This window comes from Cnephaeus nilssonii (assembly GCF_951640355.1).
Source record: "Cnephaeus nilssonii genome assembly, chromosome: 14".
Classification (NCBI taxonomy): domain Eukaryota; kingdom Metazoa; phylum Chordata; class Mammalia; order Chiroptera; family Vespertilionidae; genus Cnephaeus; species Cnephaeus nilssonii.
In genome coordinates, this window is record NC_137085.1 from 2807819 (window position 1) to 2835697 (window position 27879).

General features: G+C 63.7%; 2 protein-coding genes across 2 annotated transcripts in view; both read right to left on the minus strand.

Annotated features, from left to right (window-relative positions):
• Nucleotides 1-1513: 1513 nt before the first annotated feature.
• Nucleotides 1514-8623, minus strand: BARHL1 (BarH like homeobox 1; the record flags this gene model as incomplete). Its single annotated transcript, XM_079791235.1, has 3 exons — nucleotides 1514-1805; nucleotides 4228-4450; nucleotides 8152-8623. The coding sequence occupies 3 exons, from the start codon at nucleotides 8621-8623 to the stop codon at nucleotides 1514-1516; spliced, it is 987 nt and encodes a 328-aa protein (XP_079647361.1).
• Nucleotides 8624-17274: 8651 nt separating this feature from the next.
• The window catches only part of CFAP77 (cilia and flagella associated protein 77), a gene marked incomplete at both ends in the record, with an annotated part of 93252 nt that continues 82647 nt past the window's right edge, over nucleotides 17275-27879 (minus strand). The window contains one exon of the mRNA XM_079791236.1: nucleotides 17275-17397. Coding sequence (XP_079647362.1) covers nucleotides 17275-17397 — 123 coding nt within the window. The remainder of the gene's footprint in view (nucleotides 17398-27879) is intronic.

Genomic DNA, 27879 nt, shown 5'->3' on the forward strand with positions numbered 1-27879 from the left:
ATACCTTCTCCGTCCCCCAAAAGGGAACGCGGTGTGAGGGTGTTGGGTGGGGGGGCGGGGTAGGGAGTCAACGTAGCCGGGGCGGTGCGGGTGTGGTTTAAGCTGCCCCACCTCTCCACCACCAGGCAGCCCTCGGGGCACCACCGTGCCACCAAATGAAGGGGCTCAGGTTGTTGAGCCCCCAAACCTCCCAGCCCTGGGCGTGTCTTCTGTCCTGGGCTTGTGAGCTGCAGGTGTGTGTGTAAGGGGGGGGGGGAGCACCTGGCCGCCTCCCCACCTCCCGGAGAGGGAAAGGCCTCGGGAGGTGACCTTGGCCCTTTGACCCTGAGCTGGAGGCCTAGAGTCTGGCTGAGATTTAAGCCCCTTCCCCCGAGATCCCCTCTGCCGCTCATCCCCCACTTACTCGGGGTGGAGGGGGAGGGAGGCGATGCGGAAGTGGGGGTACCCGCTGGGGCGTCAGGTTCCCAGCGAAAGTTCTTGGGGTCCTACCCTCGCGGGACCGGAGCCGCCTGGGCGCCCGCGAGCGGCGGGAGCCCCAACGTAGCCCGGGCGCGGGGCGGAGGGGCTGCGGGGGGAGTCGCCTCGGAGCCCATCTGTCGGCCCCGCGCCCGGCGGGCCGGTCACCAGCTGCCGGCGCCCTTGTCGCGGCCAGATGAGCCGGCTCAGCGAGGGCGCCGCGGCCCCAGCCCGGCCCGCAGCGCGCGCCCGGCCGCTGACCCCCACCCCGGCCCCCGGGACAGGCTGGGAGCGGCCGGGCCAGATGGAGGGGGGAGGGGGAGGGGCCGGAGCTCCGCCCGGGAGAGAGGAAGGCCGAGGCCAGGGGACCGGCCAGGCCGCAGCCGGGAAGGAGGGGCGTGAGGGTGGAAGGAGCTGGGCCCCAGGAGGGGACATGGTGGTGGAGACGCTGCGCGCACAGGCGCCTGGTCCTTTGTAAGAAGTTTATTTCGACATTTAAAAAAGCGAGAGAGCCCGAGGGCCGGGCTGCTCCGGCCGAGGCTGGCGGCGGGGCTGGGTCGGGTGGTGGGCAGGCCCCGGCCCCTACCTGCTCCGCCGGGGGGCGCAGCGCAGGGCACAGGCTCACGGACTCACGGACACGGTCACGGGCTCATGGTCACGAATAAATAACCTCATATACACTTTGCACACCGTATGTACAGCGCTGCGCCCCCCTCCCTCCGCGGCCAGGGGTGCGGGCGGGCTCGGTGCACAGCGGGAGCGTGGGGGGCAGCGTGCCGCCGGGGCGCCCCGGCTGCTTCTGGGCGGGACGACGGGGTGGCCCCGGCGCCGGCAGGGGGTGCAATGTATGTACATCCGCGGGTGGCGGTGGCTCCCGGGTGGACTGGCCGGGAGGGAGGGCGCCCAGGGAGGTTAGGGGGGCTCGGTCCGGGGTCCGGGCTGCAGGAGACTTGGCATCTGGCCCTTCGGGGAACACGCAGCCGGAGAGCCCAGCGCGGGGACCCGGAGGCGGGGCGGGACCCCGCGCGCTCCGCTCCGGGGCCGGCGGAGGGGCGGCTCATCGGGGCTGCGCGGCGCGGGGCAGCACGCCGGCCAGCGGGGGCAGCGGCGGGGGCTCGCCGGCGCCCTGGAGTCCGTGCAGGAGGATGCGGGGCACCAGAGGCCGTTGCAGGGCGGGCGGCGGCGCGCTCGGCCCGCGGTACAGGTACAGCGCGGCGCCGGGGTCCAGGTTGGAGACGAGGCTCTGCGGGTAGAAATAAGGCGACGGGAACATCCGCTGCAGCGCCGAGTAATTGCCCGCCTCCGCCAGCAGCTCCAGCCCCACGGCCGTCTGTCGCTTCCACTTAGTCCTGGGGACCGAAATAAATGCCAGGGTGGGGTCAGGGCTGCGGCCCCGACACCCCCCGAGGCCCCCGACAGCCCTGCCCCTGGGGTGCTGGGCCCATGGCCCCGCGGGAGGCCCCGAGGGACCCAGGAAGGTGTCAGTAAGGGAGCGCCAGGCTCCGCTTGCCCGTGTTACACGCATTCGCTCCTTCAAACCGCCGCCGGCCTTCCCTGGCCACGCGTCCCCGTTTGCAGGTAAGAAAACGGAGGCGCGGGCATTTCCCCAGGTGGCACCCCGCGTGGCAGGGCCCTCCTCCGGCCTCAACCTCGCACACTCTGCTCCGGGAGGCACACCGCCCGGCCCGCAGAGCTGTCTTCCCAACTCCCCCGGTGCATCCGCCCCCCACTCCACCCCCAAGCAAGATGGCCCGGAGAGAAGACAGGGGCCGGTGGGTTTGCTACCACCTGTGGGGTGGGCTGCACCCCTAGGTACCCGCCCCAGCCTCGCACACCCTCTCCCGTCACCCAGGTCCGAGGCCTGGGGCGCGCCCTGCGGCCTGTCTGGCGCCGAAATCCGGAGGCCACTGAAGAGTTGGGGAAGGCAAGGAGGTTGGGGCACGGACCCGGACCTGTGTCCCTGGACCCGAGGCTGGGCCAGCCCCCTCAGGTCCCACTGAGGCTGGCTCCGCCACACCGACCCGCTCCCCTCCCTGAATTATTCATCATCATCATAATTGTGTAATTACTGTAACAGGCCTTAATTATTGATGCCCGGAGCAGTGATCGGTATTTATTATTCATGGGCGATGCGTTCTGAGGCTTGTTTATGGAGAGCACCGTTCGGGCCTCTGCCGAGTGTGCGGGTGACGTGGGGCTGAGTGTTCTGTGTGACGGTGAGTTATGTTGTGTGTGTGTGTGCCTGTGGGTGTTCTGTGTGACGGTGAGTTATGTTGTGTGTGTGTGTGCCTGTGGGTGTTCTGTGTGACGGTGAGTTATGGTGTGTGTGTGTGTGTGTGTGTGTGTGCGCCTGTGCCTGTGGGTGTTCTGTGTGACGGTGAGTTATGGTGTGTGTGTGTGTGTGTGTGTGCCTGTGGGTGTTCTGTGTGACGGTGAGTTATGGTGTGTGTGTGTGTGTGTGTGTGTGTGTGTGTGTGCGCGCCTGTGCCTGTGGGTGTTCTGTGTGACGGTGAGTTATGGTGTGTGTGTGTGTGTGTGCCTGTGGGTGTTCTGTGTGACGGTGAGTTATGGTGTGTGTGTGTGTGTGCCTGTGGGTGTTCTGTGTGACGGTGAGTTATGGTGTGTGTGTGTGTGTGTGTGTGTGTGCCTGTGGGTGTGGGTGTTCTGTGTGACGGTGAGTTATGGTGTGTGTGTGTGTGTGTGTGTGTGTGTGTGCCTGTGGGTGTGGGTGTTCTGTGTGACAGTGAGTTATGTTGTGTGTGTGTGTGTGTGTGTGTGCCTGTGGGTGTGGGTGTTCTGTGTGACAGTGAGTTATGTTGTGTGTGTGTGTGTGTGTGTGTGCCTGTGGGTGTGGGTGTTCTGTGTGACGGTGAGTTATGTTGTGTGTGTGTCTGTGTGCCTGTGGGTGTGGGTGTTCTGTGTGACAGTGAGTTATGTTGTGTGTGTGTGTGTGTGCCTGTGGGTGTGGGTGTCTGTGTGACGGTGAGTTACGTTGTGTGTGTGTGTGTGTGTGTGTGTGTGTGTGTGTGTGTGAGACCATGGGTTGAGTGTGTGTGTGCGTGTGTTTATATATGTGTACCTTTGTCCCTGAGTGTGGTGTTAGGAGATTAGAAAACACCGGTGTCCCGGTCCCCGGAGGAGCTGGGCAGGCCCTTCCCTGCTCCGTTTCAGTACAAGAAAGACCGAGGAGCCAGAGAGGAGGAGCCAGAGAGGCCGGGTAGAACCCAGAGCCCTCCCCGACCTCACCCCCCAGCAGCTGCCGCGTTGGAGTACTTCTGCCCCCATACGTCCCTACCATCCCCACCCCCACCCCACCCCCAGGGGTCTGCCTACTTGTCCTCCCAGAAAAATATCCTGCACACAGGCCACCACCCCACTCTGGCCTGGGGCTCCCACTGGGCGGACTCAGTGGCCCTAAGACTGGAGCTCGGGCTGGTCCAGGTGGGGAGGTGGGACCTGGCTGGGACGGGACAGGCCCTGGACCTCCTGTGGCCCGTGGTCTGTCTGTCCACCCGCCCGGGGGGGCTGCCTGGGCGCTGGAGGCCGGGCTCATGCCTGTCTCTGTGACGCGTGTGGGGTTTGGGCAAGGCTTTCTCTCTTGGGGTCCCAGTTTCCCCGCGTTCACAGAATGGGGGGAGCCCAGGGCCTCCTTAGTGGCCAGGCCTTGGACATGCTCCCTGGAGGGGTGGATAGGAAAGGCGAGGGAGCCCCTTCGGTCCTACTCCCCGCACCCCCCCCCCCCGCACCCCACACCCCACAGCCCGGCCTAACCTGCGGTTCTGGTACCAGGTCTTGACCTGCGTGTCGGTGAGGTTGAGCGAGGCGGCGAGCTCCATGCGGTCCTGCACGCTCAGGTACTTCTGCCGCTCGAAGCTGCGCTCCAGCTGCGCCAGCTGATGGTCGGTGAAGGCGGTGCGCGCCTTGCGCGGCTTTTTCAGGCGCACCGGGGGGCTGTCCCGCGAGCTGGAGATCTCCCGGTCGCCCTCCTCCTTCACTGCGGAGACAGCGGCGCGTCAGGGCCCAGCCTCGCCCTCCCGCCCCCGCTCCCGCCGGCTGTCCCGGTCGGTCGGGTAACCGCGGCTCCGGGACAGCAGTGGCCCCGGCTGCGGCAAAGCCACTGGGAACCGAGACCACGGGCCCCGATGGAGGACTGACTCCTCCGGGAGAAATGGCCCAAAACGAAGAGAACGCAACCCCCCTTCCTGCACTCCCCGGAGGGGTAAACCAGCGACTGGCTGGACGCCCGCCGGGGGAGGGGACCCAGGGGTCCCCGCCGGTGGGCTGCGCGGGCGGGTGCGCACTCTGGGGTGCGGGCCTGGGCTCCGCATCTGCGCCCGGATTCTCTGGCTGCGGATGGGCCGGAGAGGGAGGAAGCTGAGGGCTGGAGTCTGGGGAGAAAAACCCGCTTGGAGGGACAAAAAGCTGTGCACCCCGGAGTGAGTCCTGGTCCTGAAGATAAATTGTACCCACATCCCGCCTGGCCCCTCTGTGGATGCGGATCTAAAATGCTGGTCCCGCCGGTTCTTAAACTGCAACGGCGCCCAGTGCCCCAGGCTGCGCTCCAGGGCGAGTCGCAGGCGCCCGATCGGAAAATTAAGCGACGGGTTTGTGCTGAGTCTGTTCCCAGGTCAACACTACGCCCCTGTGGCTCCCAACTAGCTCCGCATTGCGGGGGAGGGGGGTGTTTCCGCCCCTCGGTGGGGACACCCCAGCAGAGTCCCCACGCCTGAAGCCCAAGGGCAGGACCCGACAAGAGGGTTTATTTTCCCCAAACAACACTTTCGACTCTCGATGGGGCTGACCGAACTGCAGCGCACACTGGCTCAAGCAAACTCGTCGATCTCCCTCCTTCTCCCCCTAAAGCGAGGGTATAACCAAAGAGACCACTTCCCCCAAACGGGGGTCCGGCTGGGGCTCCCCCCACTCTTATCCTCTCCGTGCTTTCCTTTATGGTGAGTTTCATTGTGCCTGGCGTTTGTAGTGACAAGGTTCAGCTGAATGCGAGTTGATTCCTCTCTGTAGGAAACAATAATCCGGTTAATTGAGCCACTGGGGAGCGAGACGTTTCAACCGGAAAGGCCTTGGTTTGCAGCCGGGAGGGTGCGGGCGCCGTGTGCACCGAGGCGGCTGGCAGGGGCAGGGAGAGCGCCTCTGGGGAGAAAACGCCTCCTCCCGCCCAACCGGCCGCCCCTGCCCTCCCCGCTCGGCCACGTAGGGCCTGGCCGCCTCCGCGGGGCGTTGGGATGGTGTTGGGAGCCGGTTTCTGTCCAGGCTCGCAGGTAAAGTTCAATGAAGTGCACGGAAACAATGATCCGAACCTCCAACGTGATCTTGTGGAAACCTTCTTGGCCTAATTGCCCGCCTGACTATTGGTGAAAATCCCCACTTCTGGGGACTGGGGGCTGAGGGCTGAGCTGGGGTGGAGGGTGGAGCTGGTTGTGGGGAAGATCGGCTTTTCTCTAATCCCTCCCGGCGCAGGCGGGAGCCTTTGCGGGCAGCCTCGGCGCCGCCCCAGAACCAGCCCGCCCCCGGGGGCCTCCGATCCCAGCCTGGAGGCCACACCTCAACGCCCCGGAGTTTTTGAGAACCGCCCCCCCCCCGGGGTGGGGGTTGGTTTGGAGCAGAGTGTCCGCTTGGCTTCTTGGCAGACAGACGGACAGACGGACAGACGTTGGCTCCAGCAGCTAGAGTCACGGCAGACCTCCTTCCTCGAAAGCCTGGCGTAGCTCCTTTCAAACAACACTTTCGACTTTCGTTATCTTAGGAGCCTTTGAAGGTGGACTGACCGTCCCTCCAGGCCCTCCGTGGAGAAAAGGACGCCGCGAGGGAGGAGGTCGGCCCTGAAAAAGTAGCCTTCGCCACTCGCGGGCTGGGCGGCGGCTGTCCCCACGCCCTTTCACCCCGGGCTTTGTAGGCGCAAAGGCGGCACCGCCTCGGGGTGGGTGGGAAGACCTTCCCCCTCCTCCTCTCTGACCTCTCTGAGTGATACAGGGACATCCGGCCCTCCCTGCTCCCTGATTAGATGACTTCTCGGACAGGAGGACATTGATATTCCCAGGATCTTAAACGAAACCTCTCCTCAAAATCCCAAATAAAAGGAGGCAAGAGCCCGGTTCTCTCCGCCCCGGCACCGCCGTTGGCAGGCAACGTTGGCCATTCCTGCCCCGCACTCTACCACAAAGCTGGTGCTGCTGAGAATTACGAACAACAAAACCTTGTTATAAATAGACGTTCCTGCCGCTCCGCTGCCTTCCCGGCACCTGTCTTCCTCCGGGCAGGTTGCTTTGCCTCGGGAAACAGCCCTGGGGTGAAGCAGGGGTTCTGGGCCCCGCGCCTCGGACTCCCCGTGGGTGCTCGAGCTCCGCCTGCCCGCTTCCTAGGCGAGGCTGGGCTGCAGGTGGCCCGGCCGGTGCGTGGGGAAGCCGAGGACAGCGAGATGGGGTGTGGGGCCCCACACGGGTGTGGGTTTGAGGTCACGGCCTGTCCACAAATGAATTCTTGGCCGGAAGGAGAGTGTGACGGGCCGTTCTGCATTTTTGTGAAGACTGCGTACAAATAGGGGCTGGAGGTGCAGGACCCCGAGATGGTAGAGCAGACGCCCTCGTAGGGAAGTTCTGTCTGATGAAAAGGGTTCGGGAATTAATTCTGAGCTGACAGAGCTGGGAAGGGCCTCGGCCAGGCCGGGTTTCTGCTGCCGGGGACACGGGCTCCGTCCCCGAAGCCCGGACACCCCTTCCCCGCCTGCCTCCCCACTTCTTGCGGGGAAAGAACTGGTCAAAGAGCTGACGTCCAGGCAGGGGGCCCGGGCGGGCGAGTATAACATTAGGGCACTCCTTTTTTGCTTCCCTTCTTCCTTCTCTTTCCCTCCCTTCCCCGTCCTCTTCCTCTTGATCTCAGCTCCCTGGTTAAGGCGGGATGAAAGGGAACAACAAGGAAAGGTTCTCAGAGGTGAGAGGCAAGTGAAGGGCCAGTGACCCCCAGGTAAGGGAATGGGGGCTGGCCACTCGGGAAGCCCTGGGTCCCACACAACCGGAAATCGCTGGATTCTCTTAAAAATCAAATTCAGCGAGAACCGCTGGGTGGGTGCAGAGTTCCCCTCTGGACCAGACCTCGGACCTGCTCCCAGCCAGCCTCCCAGCCCCGCCTGCCTGCTGCTTCTCCTTTGAAGTGAGCATTCCTTTTGCATAATTCCTGGGGCCCAGAGCGCGCTGGGCCCTAGGGGAGGCGAAGCCCGGTTTCTCTCCCTCGGAAATCCAGATGAAAGGGCGGAGAATTCTGACTGTTCTCGGCTTCTGCTCGGTTTTCACTCTTCTGAGGAGGGCGTTCCAGCGGAGCCCTTGGGGTCTGGTTGTTTTGCGGTCTTTTCTCAGCCTCCGGCCAGATGGGCGCCTGCTCCTGCCCTCCAGCTCCCCTCGCAGGGCAGACCCAGCGGAAGTTTGGAAAGTTTGCTCTGTGCATTTGAGGGGGTCTCTCCTGGGGCGCATAGTACCCGCTTCCCCGCTGTCTCCACCAGACTCTTTGTTGCTCAAAGGCATAGCCACGGGCAGGCGGAAAGGTTCAGGCAAGCCCGGCTGCTCCGTGGGCCCGGGGGAGCTCGGAGCCGGCCGGTGCGTATGCCCTCCGTGTGCACGCAAGTTTCTCTGCCGGTTTTTAGACACACAGCATCCCCCCGGCTTCCACCCCCCGCCTTCTTACCTTTATACTCGGAGTCTGACGAGGCGTTGCTGCCACCTTTGTCCAGCTTGTCCCTAAAGTCCTCCCCCGCCTTGGGTGCGAGGCGGCCACCTGGCTCAGGGGCGGCGGGCGGCCCGCTGCTAGAATAGGGCGCACAGGCCGCCAGGGGTTTGCAGTCGGCAAGGATGTCCCTGATCAGAAAGGAGGAGGTCACTGTACGCGACTGGGCTGGGGCCGAGAGCTGCCCCGGCTGCAGGTGGGAGTCCAAGCCTGGGCCCGGGGCCCCGCCAGGGCCCGGCCGCGGGGCGCCCGTCTCCAGACAGTCCCTTGCTGGTGAGGCTGGTGAGGAGCAGTCGCTGCTGCTCTCCGAGCGAGGACTCAGCTCCAGGGGTGAGCGGCAGTCCCCAAGCAGGGGGTCCCCCTTGGGAAGGGCGGGGCTGCCCGCACGGTGGGAGAGGATGGAGTCGATCCCAAAGCCATTGGAGCCTTCCATAGCCAAGCGTCCACCTGTCCCCTCCAGAAGCTCCCCACCCACCCCAGCCCAGCCGCGCTGTCCTTGCCCCTAGCTGCGGGCTGGCATGGGGAAGGCGGGCAGGGAGCCTGCGGGCACCTTGGATGGAGTTCAGCCTTGGGGGAGCCCAGGAGCTCTGGGCCAACCTCCTCTGCGCATTAGATCCAAAAGGGCTCAGCGCGTCTTCTGCAGCATCGCGCCTAGTCGCCGAACCGAGGGGGGGCGGTGGGAGTGTCAGGGAGGAATGGGAGGGAGGGTGCGCCAAGTTGGGGAGAGCAAAGCGGGAGACGGGCGGCCTGAGCGCTCCTCTGGCACAGAAGAGATGCGAGGACGTTGGGATCTAAGTAGAGAACGGCGGCGTCTAAAAATCCGAACCGCACGCTTCCTCCGGGCGAGCGTGGCCGCAGGCAGCGGGGTCAGCACCGCGGTGAGCAGCGAGCGGGCTACCGGCCGGCGTGACGAGGCGCACCTGGTGGCGTCAGCACCGCGGAGAGCGGCGGCGGCGGCGGCCCGCGGCGCATGACTCTCCGCCGGGCCCGGCAGGTCCTCCTCCGCGCTCCCTGCGCCCCGGGGGCCCGTCAGCACCGCGGACAGCGCCTCCGGGCTCCGCGCTCCCGGCCGGTCCTCCGAGCGCGCCTGCGCCTCCCCCCCTTCCTTTAAAAAATGAACTTGTGTCACTTTTACTTTGGGGCTGGGCGTTTTTGTTTGTTTCTCCCCCCCCCCGTTATGTTGTGTGTGTGAGTGTGAGTGTGAGTGTGAGTGTGTGTGAGTGTGTGTGTGTGTGTGTGTGTGTGTGTGTGTGTTTTAAAGGGGGCTAGCCCACGTGTCCCCGGAGTGATGTCGCTGATTGGCTCTGGCCGATTTTGGGGGTGATGTCACAGCTCCGCGAGTCGCGGCCCGATTCCCTTTCAGTTTGATTAAAAGAGACACTGAATTAATTACCGCCCAGACCCAACTGTTTACCGGCGATTCCGCACGGTTTGCTTTCATTAGGCCGGTGATGAGGCTCCTGATGGGGGTGATTAGCCGAGGGGGGCGGGCTGGCGGGGAGGGGTCCGAGCCCGCTGGCCGCGGAGGCTGGGATGTGAGTTTTTTTAAGTTTTCCTCGACCCTTCCCGGCCGTTATTCCAGTGATTCGCCCCCGGGGCTGTCCCAGGTCCTTTTTCTCGGCCTCTCCCCCGTTTTTCTCCCTCCGGCCGCGGAGAGGGACCCACCCCGGCGCAGGAGGAGTGTGTGCGGAGGAGCCCCGCCTGGGGGGCGTTACGGGGGTTCTAGGTGATCCGCGTGGGGCGCTTTGTGGCCCTTTCCCTGCCCTCTCCGAGCCCTGCGGCCTGGCGGGCGGGCAGAGCGGGTGTGCGCCCAGGAGGGGCCGGGAAGATGGCTTCACTGGGGGGCGGGGGTGGAGAGGCGGGGAGGTCGTGTCTGGGACGCTGGGGGCCCCTAGGAATCCGGGCGGCCCGAGGGAGGCGGCGCAGCGCGCCGAGGCGGCAGGGACCCCGTCCAGCGGGAACCTGCGGCGGCCCGGCCCCCGGCCCCGCGTTTCTGCGCCTTTGAACGGGGAGCGCGAGAGCCTCCGAGGCGAGGGCAGCCGCCCGCCGACGCTTCCTGTGCGTTTCCAGGCGGCGGGGCGACGCGGCCTTTTCGCCGGGAACGCGCCCTCGCGCCCTCCCCGCCCCGCGCCGCTGCCTCTCGGGTCCGTCTCGGGTGCGGCCCGCGCGGTGGGCGGATCGGAAGCGCGTCCAGGGCCTTTCCACGCGGCGCGCGGGATCGGGATCGGGATCGAGATCGGGATCGGGATCGGGATCGGGATCGGGTCTGCGGTCCAAGGGCGGAGGGAGCCTCGCCCGCGGCCCTGCCATGGGGCCTCCGAGGCGGGTCCGCGCGCCCTGCCTCCCTCCCCACGGGCCCCGCGTCCGGCTCAGCGCCGGAGGCCGCCGCGGAGGAGTGAGCCGCCGCCTCTCCACGCCGGGACCAGCCCGGGGAGGCCCGCACCCGCGCGCAGAAACTTTCTCCTCCTCCCGCCCTCCCCGCGCCCGCCCCCCGCGCCCGCCGGCAGATTGGAAGCGGCCCCGCCGCCGGCCGAGCTGGGGCGAGGACGGGCGCTCCCCGGGGACGGCGATCCCGGCTCGGCTGCAAGCTGTCGGGGCGGCGGAGGGCGGGCGCCGAGGGGCCGGAGCGGACGGGCCCGCCCTGGCGCCTCCCGCGGGGGCCGAGCGCCGGCCGCTCAGCTCCGTTTGGCGGAAGGAGAAGGGGCTTGGTCCCGGGGCCCTTCCCGGCTGGGGCCTCGTCCTGCTGGGCGGCTCTGGAGACCCCGCGCCCCTCTCCGCTCGGTCACCCGACCTCTGCTTCCCAGGGCTGCGCCCGCGTCTCCCCGGGACACCCCACGTGGCTCAGCGGGACTCCCCTCCCGGGCCCGTTAGGGGCCGCGGCCTGCTCCGCAGACGGCCCGCGCGGTTGGAGGCTTGCGCTTGGATCCCGGGCCCAGCGAAAGGAGGCCTGGGGCGGCCGGCGGGGCCTGCGGGGCGCTGCGGGGGACGGTGCGGGTGTGGGGGTGAAAGGAGCCTCCTGAACCCGGACCCCTGCAGCCCCAGCTTCTCGCAGCTTCTCGGAGCTCAGGGCGTTTCACCGGCTGCAGGACACCTTGGTGCTGAGTGGTCGCCTCTTTGTGACAGGCAACACCTGTGCGGCCAGCCGTTTCCTGTGGAATTTGCTGGAGGGTTCCGCCCTCTCTCCAACATCATTTTATTCCTGGCTGGAGCCTGGTGGTCCCTGAGGGTACGAGGTCCTCGGGGCTGGTGTGAACCTGGGTGAGCAGGAGGCAGGCCTCACCCCTCCCCAGCCTCAGGCCCTGCCCCTGGCTGAGCGCCCCCCCCCCCCCCCACACACACACACACTGAGGAAGCGCAGGGAAGGAAGGGGAATCGGGGTCAGACGGCGTTTCCAGGACAGGCCGCCAGGACACTGGGCCGGAACCAAGGGCCCAGAATGGCAGCCAGCGCCCAGGCCCCTCCTCAGGGCCCTCACCCCTCCTCCCGCCTCCCCTTCCTCTTTGAGCCTCGAGCTGCAAGTCCCAGTCCCTGCCCATCGTCCTTTGAGATTGCTTTTCAACCTTCAGCTCCTCGTGGCCCTGAAGCTCTAGAAGGCCCCACCTCCCCCCAGACACGCCTCCAGACAGAGCAGCGGCCCTTCCCGGGGCAGGGAGGGCGCTGCCCAGGGGGGCCTGTCCCCTCGCCACAGCCGCGCCTCCTGTCCAACCTCTGCCTTTCCGTAGGACACAGATGCTAAGGCCCGGGGTCGGTAGTGAGGGGCCACGGTGGGGGGCCCAGGGGCGGGGAGGAGGCAGCCTGGCTGCAGAATCACATCGATGCACCGCTGCACCGGGGCTCTTGGTGTGGGTTTGGCTGCGGGTCAGGGTTCCTACAGGCTTCCTTCCTCCCAGCCCCACCTCCCTCCCCAGAGGCGCCACCCAGCCTGGAGCAGGACAAGGATGCCTTGGCGGCCTTGCTCACCTTCCGGAGCAGGCAGAGCCGCGGGGAGCTGTGCCTCAGGCTCTGGGAAGGACCCTGACGTCCTCTGCTCAGGAGTGACCTGCGGCTGGAGTCCCACCCTTCCCGCCCTGAGCAGCTGCGCCAGAGGCCGGTACCCCGCGGCTGCGTGTTGGCTCCAGAATCTGCCGGACCTGGAGCGGACCTGGCTCAGAACCCAGGCCTGAGACTCGGGTGAGGTGAGCCGCCCAAGTCTTTATTGAAACGGTTCCTATTTTGTCCTTCAGGGATTTGAAAACTTTGATTGACAAAATATACGGTTTGCCTTGGTTACTGAGTTTCGGAGCAACCCCGTAAACTGGGTGCCTTAGGGGAGGGCCTTACCGGCCTCGCCACCGTCCCGGCCCTGCGGGGGGGGGGGGGGACCCCCTGCAAACACTTTCTGAGCCGCGGTCGTCACCTGCTCGCCGTGAGGACGCAGGTGGGCCGGGAGAGGCGATGCTGGGTGTCCCAGCACAGCCCCTGGCGCCAACAGCAGAGCCTGCTCCCTGGCAGCTTTGAGCGCCCAGGCTGGTCTCCCTAGCCGCCCCCACCCACACACACCCCAGAGGTCAGCTCCCCCTTTGCCCAGGGCCTTCAACCAAAACCAGTTTTCCACGAGGAGCGGGAGGGGCTGGGTGATACAGGCCAGGCCGGGTGCGGCATCGCTTTCTGCAAACAGATGGGTTGGACGAGGATTTGGAGGGTTTGTGGGCCTCAAGGTCGTGCTGTTCTCAACCATTTTTGTTGGTTTGGCCCCAAACCTCATGGAGCTCCTGAAACCAGAGCGAGGCTATTCTTTTCCTCCGTTCCCCCGCCCTCCCTCTCACGCATGCAGGCCGCCCCCCGCACGCACACGCACACGCACACGCGGTGCGCAGGCTGGCTGCTGGCAGTGCCAGCGTGGAGCTCCCAGGGAACCTGGCGCCCATCCGTCCACGTCCCCTCATAGAGGACTTCCCATCTGTGCCCTCCAGGGTACCGCCCACCTGCATTCAGCTCCAGGGACCTGGGTGAAAAGCCAACCTCGCTTTTGTTTTAAAAAATATACTTTTACTGATTTCAGAGAGGAAGTGAGAGGGAGGGAGAGATAGAAACATCAATAATGAGAGGGAGTCATTGATCGGCTGCCTCCTGCTCACCCCCAATGGGGATCAAGCCTGCCACCCAGGCGTGTGCCCTGACCAGGAATTGAACCGTGACCTCCTGGTTCATAGGTTGGCGCTCAACCCCTGAGCCACACTGGCTGGGCTTGTTTACATTCTTTTAATGGGTTCAAGCATCAGAGATTTTCAAAGTACAAAGAAAGGAAGCAAAGAGGGGGTTTCGCTCCAGGAGGGAAATGCAGGAGAAGGCGCGTGATGGGGAGCGCAGGCCGGGCTGGCGGGACGCAGGCCCCCCTGGCCCCTGAGCTGCTGCTCCGCCTGCTGCCATGGAGACGTGCTCCCTCTGAACCCCGAATCTGTGGTCTCTGACCAGCACCGGTTGGGGAGCTGGGATGGGGGGACCAAAACGCCAGGCCTTCTCTGTCTGGGTCCGGGGACTCCCGGGACTGGCTTGGATCCTCGGCCCATGAGCAATGCTTTCTCGTCAGGCCCGGCCAGTCGCAGGAACCGCCTCTGTCTGGTTCTTTGCTACCATCGCTGCTAAAACCCTGCACAGCAGCCAGATTCCGGACCCCACCCCCTCGCTGTCTTCTCACCAAGAAAATTGTTAATTATCTGGTTCTATGAGAGAGAGAGAGAGAGAGAGAGAGAGAGAGAGAGAGAGAGAGAGGGGCAGTGAGAGAATGAATGAGGTTTGGGCTTTGGTAGAATGATCTGGAAATAGACTGGAGTCGGGGGGGGGGGGGGGTTGGCGTGAAAAGAAAGCTGACCTCCCAGCCAAGAGGTCGGCTCCGCCTCGTGGGCTGCTAAGCACCTGGGGCGGGACTGGCGTCTCCCCAAAGGCTCCCTGCAAGGCCCTCTCCCCCTCCTGCCCGCACCAGCACCAGCGTGGGCACCGCCTCCCTCCCGCTGCAGGGGCACTTCCAAGAATTTCAGGCCGACCAGGTGAAGGTCCAGACCAGCCCCCTCACCCTGGGCCCCCCAGCTCATGGGGACAGCCCCCCTGGGCTCGGTTAAATCTCTGATGGGCTGTTGCCAGGAAACCCAACCAGGAGGTAAAATGTCCGCAAATGCCAATCAGCGGGGAGTGAGCAAAAACGGGCGCATGCCGCTCGCCGGCGACGGCCGTCCCCACATGGCACTGGCCGCTGCTGGGCTGGGCTCTCCCCGTGTCCGCCCATCTCTGAGAAATGGTCCGAGGGGCGGGCTCCGGGACAGACAGGATGGCTGGGACCGCCCAGGACTCCATCCTGGGTCATGAAGGGCGCGCAGAGGGACCCCAGTTGTGTGTGAGGGACCCCTCAGCCCGGTCAGCACCAGCGAGGACCGGCTGCGGCAGAGGCGCCAGGACACCTAAGAAGGTGGGGTGAGATGGGAACCCGACCTGGGACTTGGTGCAGGTGCAAATAATTAATGAGGGACGAGCCACGCGGGGGAGGGGAGAGGCGGGAGGGAAGGGCCGGGCGCCTCCGCGGCCGTGGACTGGGCCTGCCAGCGGGTGGCGCTGTAGGACAAGGAGCTGAGGGACCCTCGGAGGAGAGCCGCTTCGGCCCAGGCGGGGCGCACCCAGAGCGGGGACCCAGGAGAGGACGGAGGGCGCTGCCCCTGGGTGACCGTCACAGCCCCAGCAAGTCCCACAGCGCTGCCCGCCCGTCTGCGGGGCGGGAAGTGACGATCAGGTGCGTGAGAGGTGCCGCAGCCTTCTCTAGTCCACACGTTCCTCTTGGCCCAGCCAGCCTTGTGGGAGGGGGTGGGGGCTCGCCCTGGGCATCGCCCTCGTCGCCATAGCAAGCAGGCCGCCCTTCGGCGGGCAGAGCCTAGTTTCAGGAACTCCTGCGTCCTAACGTGCCCCTCCCCCTCCGCGCGAGGGGTTCCAGAGCACAGGGGTGTTGGGTAAACACACCTTCCCCCTCTGGATGCCCCGGGACCCACAGGCTCTCGCCCTCCAGCGTCACAGGCCGGCGCCCCTCCGTGCGCTTTATTGGTAAGAAAGTGGTAACTCACATGCATTAGGGCTCCGGGCTAAGCGGCCGGCCACCTTCTTTAACGCAGTCGTTGTCCGACGCGGCTTGAGCCGATGTCCTGTCCTGTGCTGGGGCTTTGTCTCACAGGTGAGGCACAGAGAGGTTAGGACACTCGCCGAAGGTCACACAGAAATGACCGGGTGGAGCTGGGCTTTGCGCCCTTGGCCGAGGGGCTGGCTGCCGGGCTCGGGGGCCAGGCCTGCTCCCTGGGGGTGGGCAGGCTTCCCCGTGTTAGCCGAGAGGAGGGGTGGGTGTTTTGCTCCGGCTCCTGTGGGGGCAGGAGGACTTCAGGCCCGTGGGACGGGGTGGTGTCCGGGAAGGCCCTGGCTGAGCCCGAGTCCTGAGGGGTTCGTGTGTGGCTTTTTTGTGGAATCGGCTTCTAACACAGCTGCCAGGGGAACCCACTCAGATCTCTGATCACCGGCCTGGAGGGGGCGTGAGTCACCGCGAACATTCACGCTGAGGGTCCTCCCACAGATATCAGGGGGCACTGCCCACGGGCCGGGCCCCTCCCCAGGGTGGGCCCTTGGCTCTGGGCCCTGGACCTGAGACTCCTGACCCCATGCCACTTCCTTTGTGAGAAGTCAGGCCCACACAGGGTCACTGTTTCCGGAGGAGAAAGCAGGAGCCGGGTCAGGGCAGGCCCTGTGAGGGGGGCCTGGCTTCTGAGCTGAGGTCTGAATGACAGGGGCAGGCAGGGCACCGCCTGTGGCCCAGGTTCCTGCGGCAGGAGGCGTGAGCGGCTGCCCCCTGTGGGCAGGGGGTGGCGCCAGAGGGATGGCCCAGCTCTCACCTGGGGTCCCGCCCAGCCTGGGCAGGAGTGTGGGTCTCACCTCGGGTGGAGGGACGCCCCCCAGTGCTGAGGGCTGCTCCGTGGCGACGGGGTGAGGGGAGCGGGAGGGGGTTCAGGGACCCACTGCCGTTCCCCAGCGAGAGGGGCCGGAGAGAGGGGGCGGACCAGGAGGGGCTTGGAAGTGACCGGGGCTTGAAGGGTCAGGTGTCAGAGGTGAGGGACACATTGGCTCTGGCCGCGGGGTCGAAGGTGGTCCCCTTCATGAGATGGGGACGTGGAGGGAGCAGCAAGGTTGGCGGGAAGGTCAAGGGCTCTGTCCCAAGTCGGATACACGAGCCTGGCGTTCGGGGAGGAACCCTCAGGCCAGAAGAGGGGTTTGGGAAGCCGGGGCGGCGGCTCCGCGCAGGCGCTGGGGGAGGCCTGGGGAGCCGTGGGCCTCGGGGCGTCTCCACGCGGCCACAGCGTCGTCGGCAGAGTCCGAGGCTGCTCCTCGCACCCGTTCTAACGGTACCGGTTTGCAGATAAAGACACAAGAGGAGGCTGACAGCCGCGTTTTAATTTAAAATAGGTCAGGATCTCGTGTGTGGGGAGAAGCTGGGGGACACGCCGAGAGATGGAGGCCAGAGCCGCGGGGGGTTTGGCTGAGAATTCCTTCCTCTGTGCCCTCCCACCGCAGCTCGCCCGAAAGCTCGCTCTTTCTGAGGTTGACCTTCAAGGTCAGTCTTGGGGGAAAATCCGCCCGAGGGGGGAGCAGGCCCCGAGGGGTGAGCGGGGTCTTCCTGCCGCCAGCGTGGTGGGCCTCAGGCACCCCAGAAAGAGCAACTAAACTCGTGTTGGCGTCTAAACGAGGGCTTTGCGAGCACGTTACCGCGTTGTCCCTAATGCGGGCACAGCCTCCAGACTCGGCCTGGAGCCGGGCGTCTGCCTTGTAATTTGGGTTTATGCCGTCGGGTGAGGGCTTGAGAGAGAGGGCAGGCGGCCTGCCAGAGGACGGGGGTCCCCAGGTCGAGGGGCGCTGGGCGAAGGTGAGCGAGTGTTGCCTAACCTAAAGGGGAGGGGGGGCTCTTAGCAAAAATAACTACCTAAGGCCTGACTCTGGGGTCCCCGCAGCAGCAGAGCCCACGTGAGAGCAGGAGTGGGGCAAGACCGGCGAGTCCTTCCGGAGTTTTCCACCGCGGAGGCGGCTCTAGGGGTGGGTGTAGTTGCCCATCCGCAGGGTCCCCTGGCGCACGGCATACTCTTCGCGCTGGGCTTTGAAAGCTCTCTGGCGATCGGCCTCGGTGGGGAAGGTATCGAGGTGCGGGCCCACCTGCAGATGGAGGGGAGATGGTCGGCGGGCTTAGAGGCTGGGGGGCGCGCCCCGTGCTCCCCTCCCTGCTGCCCTCACCTGCTGCCCCGGGCTGGGCTTCCTGTTGGAGAAATAATAAAACAGCCAGCAGAGGCGCAGCACGAGGAGGGAGGGCCGGGAGGGTCCTGGGGGGGGGGGGGGGGGGTGACGGGCCAGGACAGTGGCAGTGTTTTCCCCCTAACCAGTCACGGCAGCGGCAGACGCGTGCGTAACGGGTGCCCCCGATGATGCTGCAGTCACTGTGCGGGGGGGGGGGGGGGGGGGGTATAGCCAGCCCATCCTTCCCAGCCGCTTCCCCGCCGCTAACCCCCCAACGAGCCGTCCTCTCCCAGGGCCTCCTGGCCCTCACTCCCTCCCGTGGGCTGGAGGCGGCCACGCGGGAGTCCCGGGCCCCACGCACAGCACCAGACCAGAGTCCAGGGACCGTCACCCAGAGGCCCCGGGAGGGAGCCAGACCCAGGCTCGGGAGCCCCGCAGGTAAACGTGGGCGATCGCATCTCAGCCGAGCCTCCTCCTCAGGGCCTGGTGGCGGGGGAGCCGCCTCCCCCCCCCCCCCCCCCGTGTCCTGCATCTGTCCCATCGCCTCCAGGTGTGAGGCCACCCCGGGAACGGGGCCTCCTGTAGGGTAGCCCGAGGGAGGCCCGGGGAGAAGGTGCAGGCTCGCCTGTTTATCTTTTCCTCTCCCGCCTGCATTTATTCGGGGTCAAACGGGAGGGACCCCTCCCCTCCCAGAGCGTGAATCTGGAAGGAACCACGCTGGGGTGGGGGTGCAGGGGGTGCCTCTCTGGGGCAGACACTCAGGGGGCACTTCGGGCTGGAGGTGAGCAGGGGCTGGGGGACGGCCTGGCGCTGGTCGGGGCCCATCAGAGCCGGGTTTACCAGGCGGCCGAGGAGAAGGGCCGGCAGGCAGGTTCCTTCTGGGTTTGCTCTGCTGTGACTTCCCGATAAAGCAGGACCCAAGCCCCAGGCCCTGGTCAAGAATCCAGGCCGGGGTCCCCCCACCCCCACCCCGGCCGGGGTTAGCCGGCCCACGGGCTGCAGGCAGCTTTCGGTGCGACAGGTCTGAGAACCGAAGACCAGGGAGAGGAGGGGAGCTCCAGGGAAGGCCTCTGTGCTCGGTGCCCGAAATCTGCCCCTTCAGGGATCAAGAGGCCGGGCATCTCACGCCGGGAAAGCCATGACCCTAGCAGAGCTGTGCCGGGCGGGTCCTGCAGGCAGGGACCTGGGCAGGTCTCTCCCCAGGCCAAGTGGTTCCTGGGGCCACATCCCTGCCTGCCTCCAGGACACGCCCCTCCCCCCCCCCCCCCCAGGTCTGGGCACTGCTTAGGGCCAACGAGACCCGTACCAGGTCCTGGCCTCAGGTCCCAGGGCCAGGCTCACCGTCAGGGGAGAGCGGGAACATCAGGGTGCACACGGGCCCAGTGGAATCCAACTTGGCCATTCCCCATTTTACAGATGGGGAAACTGAGGCTCAGAGAGGGTTTGGTCCAGGGTTGGCTCCACAGGGAATCAGAGGCAGACAAGCTCTGTTTTGGCACCACCCCCTAAGCTCTAGGCACTACGTTCTGGATTCTTTCTAGAATATTCTGCCCATGCTGAGGTTTGTTGGTTAGTTATTCCAGGACATAAAACCACGGTCTTCGTCTCTGGGGGGTGTAGACCCTGACGAGACTCTACAGAAAGCCATGGACTCTCTCCTCGGGGAAGAAAAACACCCCCAAGTCCTAACGTAGAAAACAGTGCAGGACGCCTCGGAGGTCCGCGGGCCCTCTGTCCCTCTGCGGGCCCTCTGTCCCCCCGCGGGCCCTCTGTCCCCCCGCGGGCCCTCTGTCCCCCCGCGGGCCCTCTGTCCCCCCGCGGGCCCTCTGTCCCTCCGCGGGCCCTCCGTCCCCCCGCGGGCCCTCCGTCCCTCCGCGGGCCCTCCGTCCCCCCGCGGGCCCTCCGTCCGTCCGCGGGCCCTCCGTCCGTCCGCGGGCCCTCCGTCCCCCCGCGGGCCCTCCGTCCCCCCGCGGGCCCTCTGTCCCCCCGCGGGCCCTCTGTCCGTCCGCGGGCCCTCTGTCCCTCCGCGGGCCCTCTGTCCCTCCGCGGGCCCTCTGTCCCCCCGCGGGCCCTCTGTCCCCCCGCGGGCCCTCTGTCCCCCCGCGGGCCCTCTGTCCCCCCGCGGGCCCTCTGTCCCTCCGCGGGCCCTCTGCCCCCCCGCGGGCCCTCTGCCCCCCCGCGGGCCCTCTGTCCCCCCGCGGGCCCTCTGTCCCCCCGCGGGCCCTCTGTCCCCCCGCGGGCCCTCTGCCCCTCCGCGGGCCCTCTGTCCGTCCGCGGGCCCTCTGTCCCTCCGCGGGCCCTCTGTCCCTCCGTGGGCCCTCTGTCCCTTCACGGGCCCTGGGTGGCGGTGTTTCCGGGAGCCATCGGGGCCCCAGCCGCAGGGCTCAGGTTTCTTGGCTCAGTGTCAGGGTCATGCCCGGCTCTGGTAACCCGTCACCTGATGCCCACCCGACCCAGGGCTCGGCACCTGGCGTTCAAGGCGTTTGATGGAACCACGATCGAGCTTGTCCTCAGCTTAATCTCCAGTTTCAGAGACATTCCCACGTGGCCTCAGAGAGGGTGTTGAGCAGAGAGGGGAGGAGCCGGAAACAGAGGCCTCCGCGCACCGCGGTGTCGCCTCTGGCAAGGGACGGCTTGATTCTGACACCGTGACATGATTTCCCAGAAGGCAGCTGGAGGTGCTGCGTGCGGCGGGCACGTCCGGTCTCTGGGGGCCTCGCGGGCACCCTGCCTGCTTCGCGTGCCCAGCCGGGACTTGCCGGTGCCGGGCATTTATTTCACACAAGCCTCGGAGCACCCCGATGTGTCTCCATGGTGCAGGGTCACGTGCCCAGGTCGCACAGGGTGAACCCAGAGCGGGGGACTCTGGGCCCAGGTCTTCGTGGCTCCGCCCCACCCCCATGTTAAATGCTTAGGAAACGTGAAAGTCGCTGCCGGGAACATGGGCTCCGACCCCACATGCTCCCTCTCTCCTCCCGACCCGGCAGCTCCGCCAGCGATGGGGATCCTCATTACCAGCCGGGCCTCACGCTGTGTGTGGTCACGACCCTGCAGACCCCGAGTGGAAGCAGGAGCGCCGTGGAGCGCGGGATTCCTTCAGAGACGCTTCTAAATTAAGCCGTCTGCAGGCTGCCCGCGCCTGGAGCTGGGGAACTGTGACGGCTTTGGCAGGAGACAGCTTTGCTGAATGGAGCTGAGTCGCTGAGGTCAAGGCAGGTAAATAAGGGGCGGGCGCCGGGGCAGGCAGCGGTCCGAGGGCCAGGCCGGTGGGTGGGCGGGGGCGGCGATACCCAGGTGGGCCAAGGCGCTGGGCCTGTTCGAATGGGCAGTGTTGCCCAGATAAGGAGCAGGCACTGCCACCACGGGGGACACTGGCGAGTAAGACAGGCCGGGCGCTTGTCTACGCTCTCTACTATAATTAACTGTTTGACGACAGTAAGACTGTGGTCTGGGGAACTCTAACTCCATGTGGGGGCCGCAAGGTCTTTCTAGAGACGACGGGACGAGGAGGGGAAAGTGTCGTAGGGGCAGGGGCCAGCCCAAGCCCTGGCGCAGGAAGAACGAGAGGAGATGTGAGCCGCGTCCGGCACGGCCGGGGTGAACCTGAGGAGGGGCCGTGAAGGATTAAAGAAGACAGACAAGAGAATACAGTTGGGGCCGGGTGGATCACTGTGCCTGGATGAAGACACAGTGACTCAGCCTGTAAGCGAAGCTTTATTTAAAGTCAGATCACATGGAGCACAACAAGGGCAAGATGCTTACAACGTCCCTGCAAGTTTCAAATCTGCTTCCTTCCCGTTGTCGCCATTCTCTGAACTCTATCGAGCCTTGTTTTGGCAGCACTTGCTGCACCCCCTGCAGCCCACATCCCTTAGCTACCTGGGACTGCAGGGTTGGACTATAAGGTCAAGCTTACCACCATAGCCTTTTGGCTATAATTGTGCTGGGAGGGCTTTACCCTCCAAGCTGGGACTTGTATGTGGCTCTGCCACAAGTCAGTCCGAGGCTTGAACCTGTCCAAACGCTGTAGCCGCTCTCCACAGAAATGCAAGCAAACCAGGGTGCCCGGGGGACAAGGAGATGAGGCGGGAGGTGAGCACGTCAGATCTGACGAGAGGTTTGTAGTCAACGCTGCCCCGAGGAATCGTAATTCCCTCCACCCCCCATTGGAATACAAGATTCCCAGACAGCCAGGGTTGGGAGAGACCTTGGAGGTCATTGGGTCCCCCTCTCCCATTCTGCAGGTGGGAAATCTGAGGCCCGAAGGTGGAAAGCGATTCTCCAGGGTCCCTGGGAGTCCCGGGCAGAGCTGAGCCCGGCAGCCAGCACACCCATCGCCTTTCCTCCGGCTGCTCCCTGCCCGCTGTGGTCCCCACTTCGCCCTGGACCAGGTTCTTGGGCTCCATTTCCCAGTCATTCAGAAGCATCACACTTTTTGGTCCACTCTCAATGAGCAGCGTTTCATTTGGTTGATCCTCTTGATTATCAGATACCCTCGTCATTTCGCCAGTTTTGCTCTTGACTTCGATAGTTCCTTCTTTGAGGTTTCTCTGTTTTTCCTTTTCTAGCATCTAGAGGCATCTGCTCCGAGAATCCCCCTCTACTCCTCTTTTTTCTAACCTTGACATTTATATATAACACCATTGACCCGGTGCACAGATTCGTGCACACTGAAAGGAAATTAATTAGAAGGTGGCCGGCAGGGCAGGACTGGGCGAGACGGGCCGGACACACCCGGGAGCCAACCTCCCATGGCCCCTCCCTGGCCAGCCGCACCTGGGGTGGCGCCATGGCTCGAAGGGCGTCTGCAGAGTCAGCAGAGTCCCTCCGGCAGATGGGGTCCCTCGGCCTGGCCTACTGGCATAGGGCCAAAACCAGCTCTCTGACATCCCCCGAGGGGTCCCGGAGTGCGAGAGGGCGCTCTGAAAAGTTGCTGTCGTGCAGGGTGTGGAACACAAACACAAATGTGCAGTGAACCAGATTAAGGGCCGACAGTGCCCCAGCAACAACATTAACCCATGGCCGAAGTGGAATCGTGTGGCCCCGTGAGGAATCGGGCTCCCTCCCCTCTGGTTTCGGGCTGCATCACCGGAGAACCACTGCTGCCAAGTCACTGAAGCTTGGCAGCTCCTGTGTTGAGCATCTGCCCCCTGGTGGTCAAGGCACATTATAGCTATCAGTCCATGGACACAGCATATTAGCCTTTTATATATATAGATAGATGGTGTTGGCAACTATGTTGCCCTCTGCATTTTCTTTTATCTCATCTCACAAGTATTGAGTATATTTATTTTTTGCTCAGTTCTCTTCTCATTTCACACCTACCGAATTTCTGTTTAAATTTCTTCTCTGGCCTTTCATTTATTCATAAATATATGCTTTAAAATTCCCAGGCAAGCTCATTAGTTACGTTTTGTGATTGATTTCTAATTTAAAGTCTTTGATGTCAAAGTGATCAGTGTGATTCAGATGCCTTGTCAGTATTTGTTGAGTTTTTGGTGTTTGTGCTTGTTTGGAAAGCCCCGTCCAGTCTCCCCAGGAAATCCCTGTGTGCGATGAGCCGGCGGCGGGACAGCGAGAGTGCCCGCATGCTGGGCCAGGGGGTCAGGTGGGTCCTTTCATTTATGCATGAATTACTTCACTCCACGCATACCCCCGAGCATCGCCCTGTGGCGACTCGTGCTGGGCATCGGGGTGCAGGGAGGACTCAGGCAGCCTCGTCTGGCAGAGCCAGGAAAATGGTGATAAAACACAATTACAGTCCTAGCCGGGGTGGCTCAGTGGAAAGAGAGTCAGGCAAGGGCGCGTGCCTCAGTTGCAGGTTCGATCCCTGGCCCTGGTCGGGGCGTGTGTGGGAGGCGACCAATCGATGTGTCTCTCTCCCATCAATGTTCCTCTCTAAACATCAGTGGAAAAAAATGTCCTCCGGTGAGGATTAAGAAGGAAATAAATAAAAAAAGAAAGCGTCCAAGACCCCAGGCGAGACGCTGGTCATCTCCTCTGCCCGGTGGCCGTGGCCTTGTGCCTTCTCCCTCCTCTGCCCTGGCTCCTCTCCCCGCAGCGGGAGGCCTGGGCCGCGGGGACACTGAGGCAGCCCAGCCCTGGGCTCTGGACGGTGGGGAGTGGCTTCCTCGGCGCCTCCTCCCCGGCGCGGGCCTGCTCTGTAAAGCCAACCCCACGCGCGGCCGACGGTGTGTGCGTGCACCAGCCAGGAAGGACAGCCCTCCGCGGCCCCGTCACAGGCCGGGCGGCTTCCCGTGTGCCTCACACGTCCTCCAAGGAGCAGCGGGGCCAGCCGACCCCAGCCCCCCTCACCGCCCCAGGATGGTCCCCCCAGAGGGCACCAAGTCTCAGCCAGGTCTGGGGGCTGAGAAATCAAAAGGCAGGATTTGAGAAAAAATAGCCAGGTTGAAAAAAAATAACCTGCCAAACAGAAAAAAAAAGTAAAAAAATGACAGCTATAGAGATTTTAGTTTAGGGTTGTTTTTTTCTAAGTGACAAGGGCTCAGGTGACCGGGAGCGAGGTTTTCTTGAAAAGATTGAGGGGCTGTCTCCTCTAATGAGGGCACTCAGAGATTATGGATCAGTCCCAGGTCAGTAATTCCTGTCAAGCCGGGGCCGCCGGGGGTCAGAGGCCCCGCAGAACACGGGTCCGTGCGGGGCGTCGCCGGTGAGCGCTGCGCCCCGCGCTCCGATGGGGCAGGTCCGGGAGGTGAGCTAATTAGCGAGGGCGCCAGGCTCTCCCGGGACATCTGGTCTCCGAAATCGCTCTTCTGCTCCCAGCTCTCTCTTCTCTGTGATCCAGAAATAGACCGAGCAAGGACACAGGCCGACACGCTGCGCCTCAGAGCACAGCCAAGCTCGGCGTGGAAAGCAAGCCTCCTGCTCCGCACAGCTCTGCCGGGGGGTTCCCGGGACGTGCGGGTGAGCGGGCAGAGCGCCGGCCGCTGAGGGCAGGGGGCAGGCTCACCCAGCGGGAGGGGAGGCTGAAGCTCGGGGTGGTGGAGACCCTGGCCCACGGACGCCCAGCTGCTAAGCGGGACGCCCGACCAGGGTCCAGGTCTGTGCTCCGCGGACCGTAGGGCTCGCGAGACTTGCTGGGGCAGAAGCAGAGGCGGCCCCGATGCCTTTGAAAATGAGAACCGAGTTGCTGTTTCCAGAAGCCAAACCAATGTCTCTCGGTCATTTCCAAGGACCAGGGAGGCTGGTCAGCAGCAGTTGAGGTCCCAGTCGAACAATGAGTCTGTTCGCCAGATGCTGGTGGAGGAAGAGTAGGGTGACCGTGCGGGTGTTTGTCTGAACTCCCTGAAGACCCACTTCTGCTTCTTCAGCCTCCGAGCTGAACAGGGTTCAGGCGAGTGGGAGTCACAGCACATCCTGGGGGAAACCGAGGACACTGCCCCTCCCTCGTCATCCGAGGCCATTTTGGCCGCCATCACCCTCTTCCAGGCTCCAAAGACTGAACCTAGGTGCTGAGCACGGACCTGACTCACATGGGCTATTTTTTTTTCAAGTGGCCTGAATCTTCTTTTTTTAAAACAGCTATATCTATATATATATAAAAGGCTAATATGCCAAGGGTCCCCTCGGAGTTCAACCAGGAGACTGGGAGCTCAGTCGCTTGCTATGATGTGTGCTGACCACCAGGGGGCAGCGCAGATCGAAGGAGGGCCCTGGCTGGCACCCGGCGGCCGGCGAAGGAAGGCCCTGATCGGCCCTGATCGCCAGCCAGGCCTAGGGACCCTACCCGAGCATGAATTTCGTGCACCGGGCCCCTAGTTGAGATATCCTATATAATAAAAGCATAATATGCTAATTAGACCGGAAGTCCTTCTGGACGTTCCCCACTAAGCCAGGGCTGTGAGTGAAACCCAGGTCCCGGGTGCCAGAGGGAAGCCAGTGCCAACAGCCAGGGGAAGGAAGGCCTACTCTTGCACGATTTTCGTGCATCGGGCCTCTAGTAATTTATAAAATGTACCCATTTAAAGGTGGAAATTTGGGTTGTTGCTGCTTTTTGGCTCTTATGAATGAAGCTGCTAGAGACATTCATGTGTGGACGTATGTTCTCATTTCTCTTGGGCACACACCTAGGAGCGGAATTGCTGGGTCATGTGGGAACTCGAGGTTTAGCCTTTTGGAAAAGTGCGACGGTATTCTCACCGGCAACCTGCGAGGGTTCCAGTTTTTCCACATCCTTGCCAACACTTGTTATTGTCTGTCTTTTTATTATTATTATTGTTACTGTTGTTGTAGCCACCTCGTGGGCATGAATGGTCTTTCACGGTGGTTCTGATTTACATTTCCCTAAAGGCTAATGATGCTGAGAGCTTTTTGTGTGCTTCTTGGTGATCTGCGCATCGTCTCTGGAGGAACGTCTATTCAAACCCTTTGCCCATTTCAAAATTGGGTTATTTGCATGTCAATACTGAGCTGTAAGAGTAATATTGGCATTCACAGTCCCTTATGAGCTACACGATTTACAATTATTTTCTCCTCTTCTGTGGGTTGTCTTTTCGCTTTCCTTTCTTCTTTCTTTCTTTATTTACTTATACCCTCACCTGAGGATATGCTCCCACTGATTTCTAGAGAGAGAGGAAGGGAAAGAGAGAGAAACATCCGTGTGGGAGAGGAGCGTCGGTTAGCTGCCTCCTGCGTGTGCCCCAGCCGGGGATCAGACTTGCCACCCAGCGTGTGCCCTGACCAGGAATCGAACCCACAACCCCTTGGTGAGCAGGATGACGCTCCAACCAGCCGAGCCACCGGCCAGGGCGTCTCTTCACTATCTTGACGGTACCATTTGAAGCACCAAAGTTTTTCATTTTGATGACGTTTAATTTATCCATTTTCCTTTAGTGGGTTATATCTTATTTTACTTTTCTATAAAAAGCACCCTAATGTAGCATAGCAGGGCGAGGAGCTTCGGGGTACTTGGCGATTTACGTAAACGGCCCCTCTAAGGCCGGGTGGCGACACCTGCCAGCTCGCACAGACTGCTGGCTGGTGCCCGTCCCGTTCAGAGGACTCTCAGGCTGAGCCTAGGCTCGTGAGAAAGTGTGTGATGACTGATGAGCAGGGTCTGCCATGGGCACGGGGGGAGGGGCTCGGGGGGAGGGGGAGGAGGTGCCGTGTTTTTGCTCTAAAAGATCAAAACAGAGTCTCTGAGGGGCAAGGGTGACGGCGGAGAGCCCCAGTGAGAGTCCACGCGCTCACCTGCCCTTCGTGCCCCTCCCTCTGCAGGCCGCCTCGGGTGGCCGGTGGGCGGGCAAGGGGGAGGCCAGGACGTGGAGACCGGGTCCGATGAGCCAGACGGAGAGCAGGAGGCCCTGGAGCCTTGTTATTCCGAGCACGGCCGGTCTGGCCTGGGCGCGGGGGCCAGATGAGACTCTCAGGTGCTCGCAGGCGTCTCCGGGGCAGGGACACGTGCCACCTTTAAACAAGCGGCTCCGCTTTTACAGCCAGTAAATCCTCATGCAGGGCCAGGGCCGAGGGAGGAGGCTTGCTGGCCGCGGCTCCACGCGGGCCGGAGCGGAGAGGGAGGCCCTCCTGGGGGCATGTGAGCGCGGCCCTGGACGGTCCTGGGCGTCGAGTCTGGCTCAGGTGTCCTTCCCGCCATCGGGGCTTCGCTCTCTGAAACCCCTCCTCCGAGAGGAATGTCACCTGGAAGCTGTTTGCAGGAGCCAGACAAGACGGGAGAAGACGCCCCTCCCCTCTTCCCCATCTCCACCTTGGAGGCCCCGTCCAACACACACACACACACACACACACACACACACACACACACACACGTGCGCGCGCACAGGCACGCACCCCAGATGCAAATGATACCCGCCGAGCCATCACTGTGAAGCTCGACAGAAAATAATGAGAAACACTAAATCTTTTATAAGGTCAACACGCGCCTTAGCCGAGCAGCTGTCAAACAAGAAAAGAATTTAGCGCCGGAGCCACGAAACTTCCATCGGCTCATTAAGCCCAACAGGGCCCGGGCCTGGCGTGGCGAGGAGACGGGCCTTCCGTTTGGTGTCAGTAATTTGCGGCGGAGGCGAGAAGCAGCAGCCGGCGCCAAAGGGGCCTGGGGGCGGCTGGGGAATCGTTAGCGCGCCAGGCGCGGCCGCGGCTCCTAATTGGAAGCATTGGGCATTATCAACGGAGGATTTGCCTCAGTTCCCTGACAGCTCGTGGGCCCAGAATGATCGCCCACTTGTCAGTGTAAAAGACCATTAAAAACAAACCATTTTGATTTAATTGGAGGCGGTGCGCCGCGAGGCCAGGTGAGGGGCCGTCAGCCCGCTCGCCCCGCTCGCCCCGCTGCCGTGCCGGGGCTGGGGGTGGGCGAGTGTCTATGTTTCCCCGAGTGTTCGCCTTTCAAACCTGTCTGCGGAGGCCTGGCTGGGAGATGGAGGA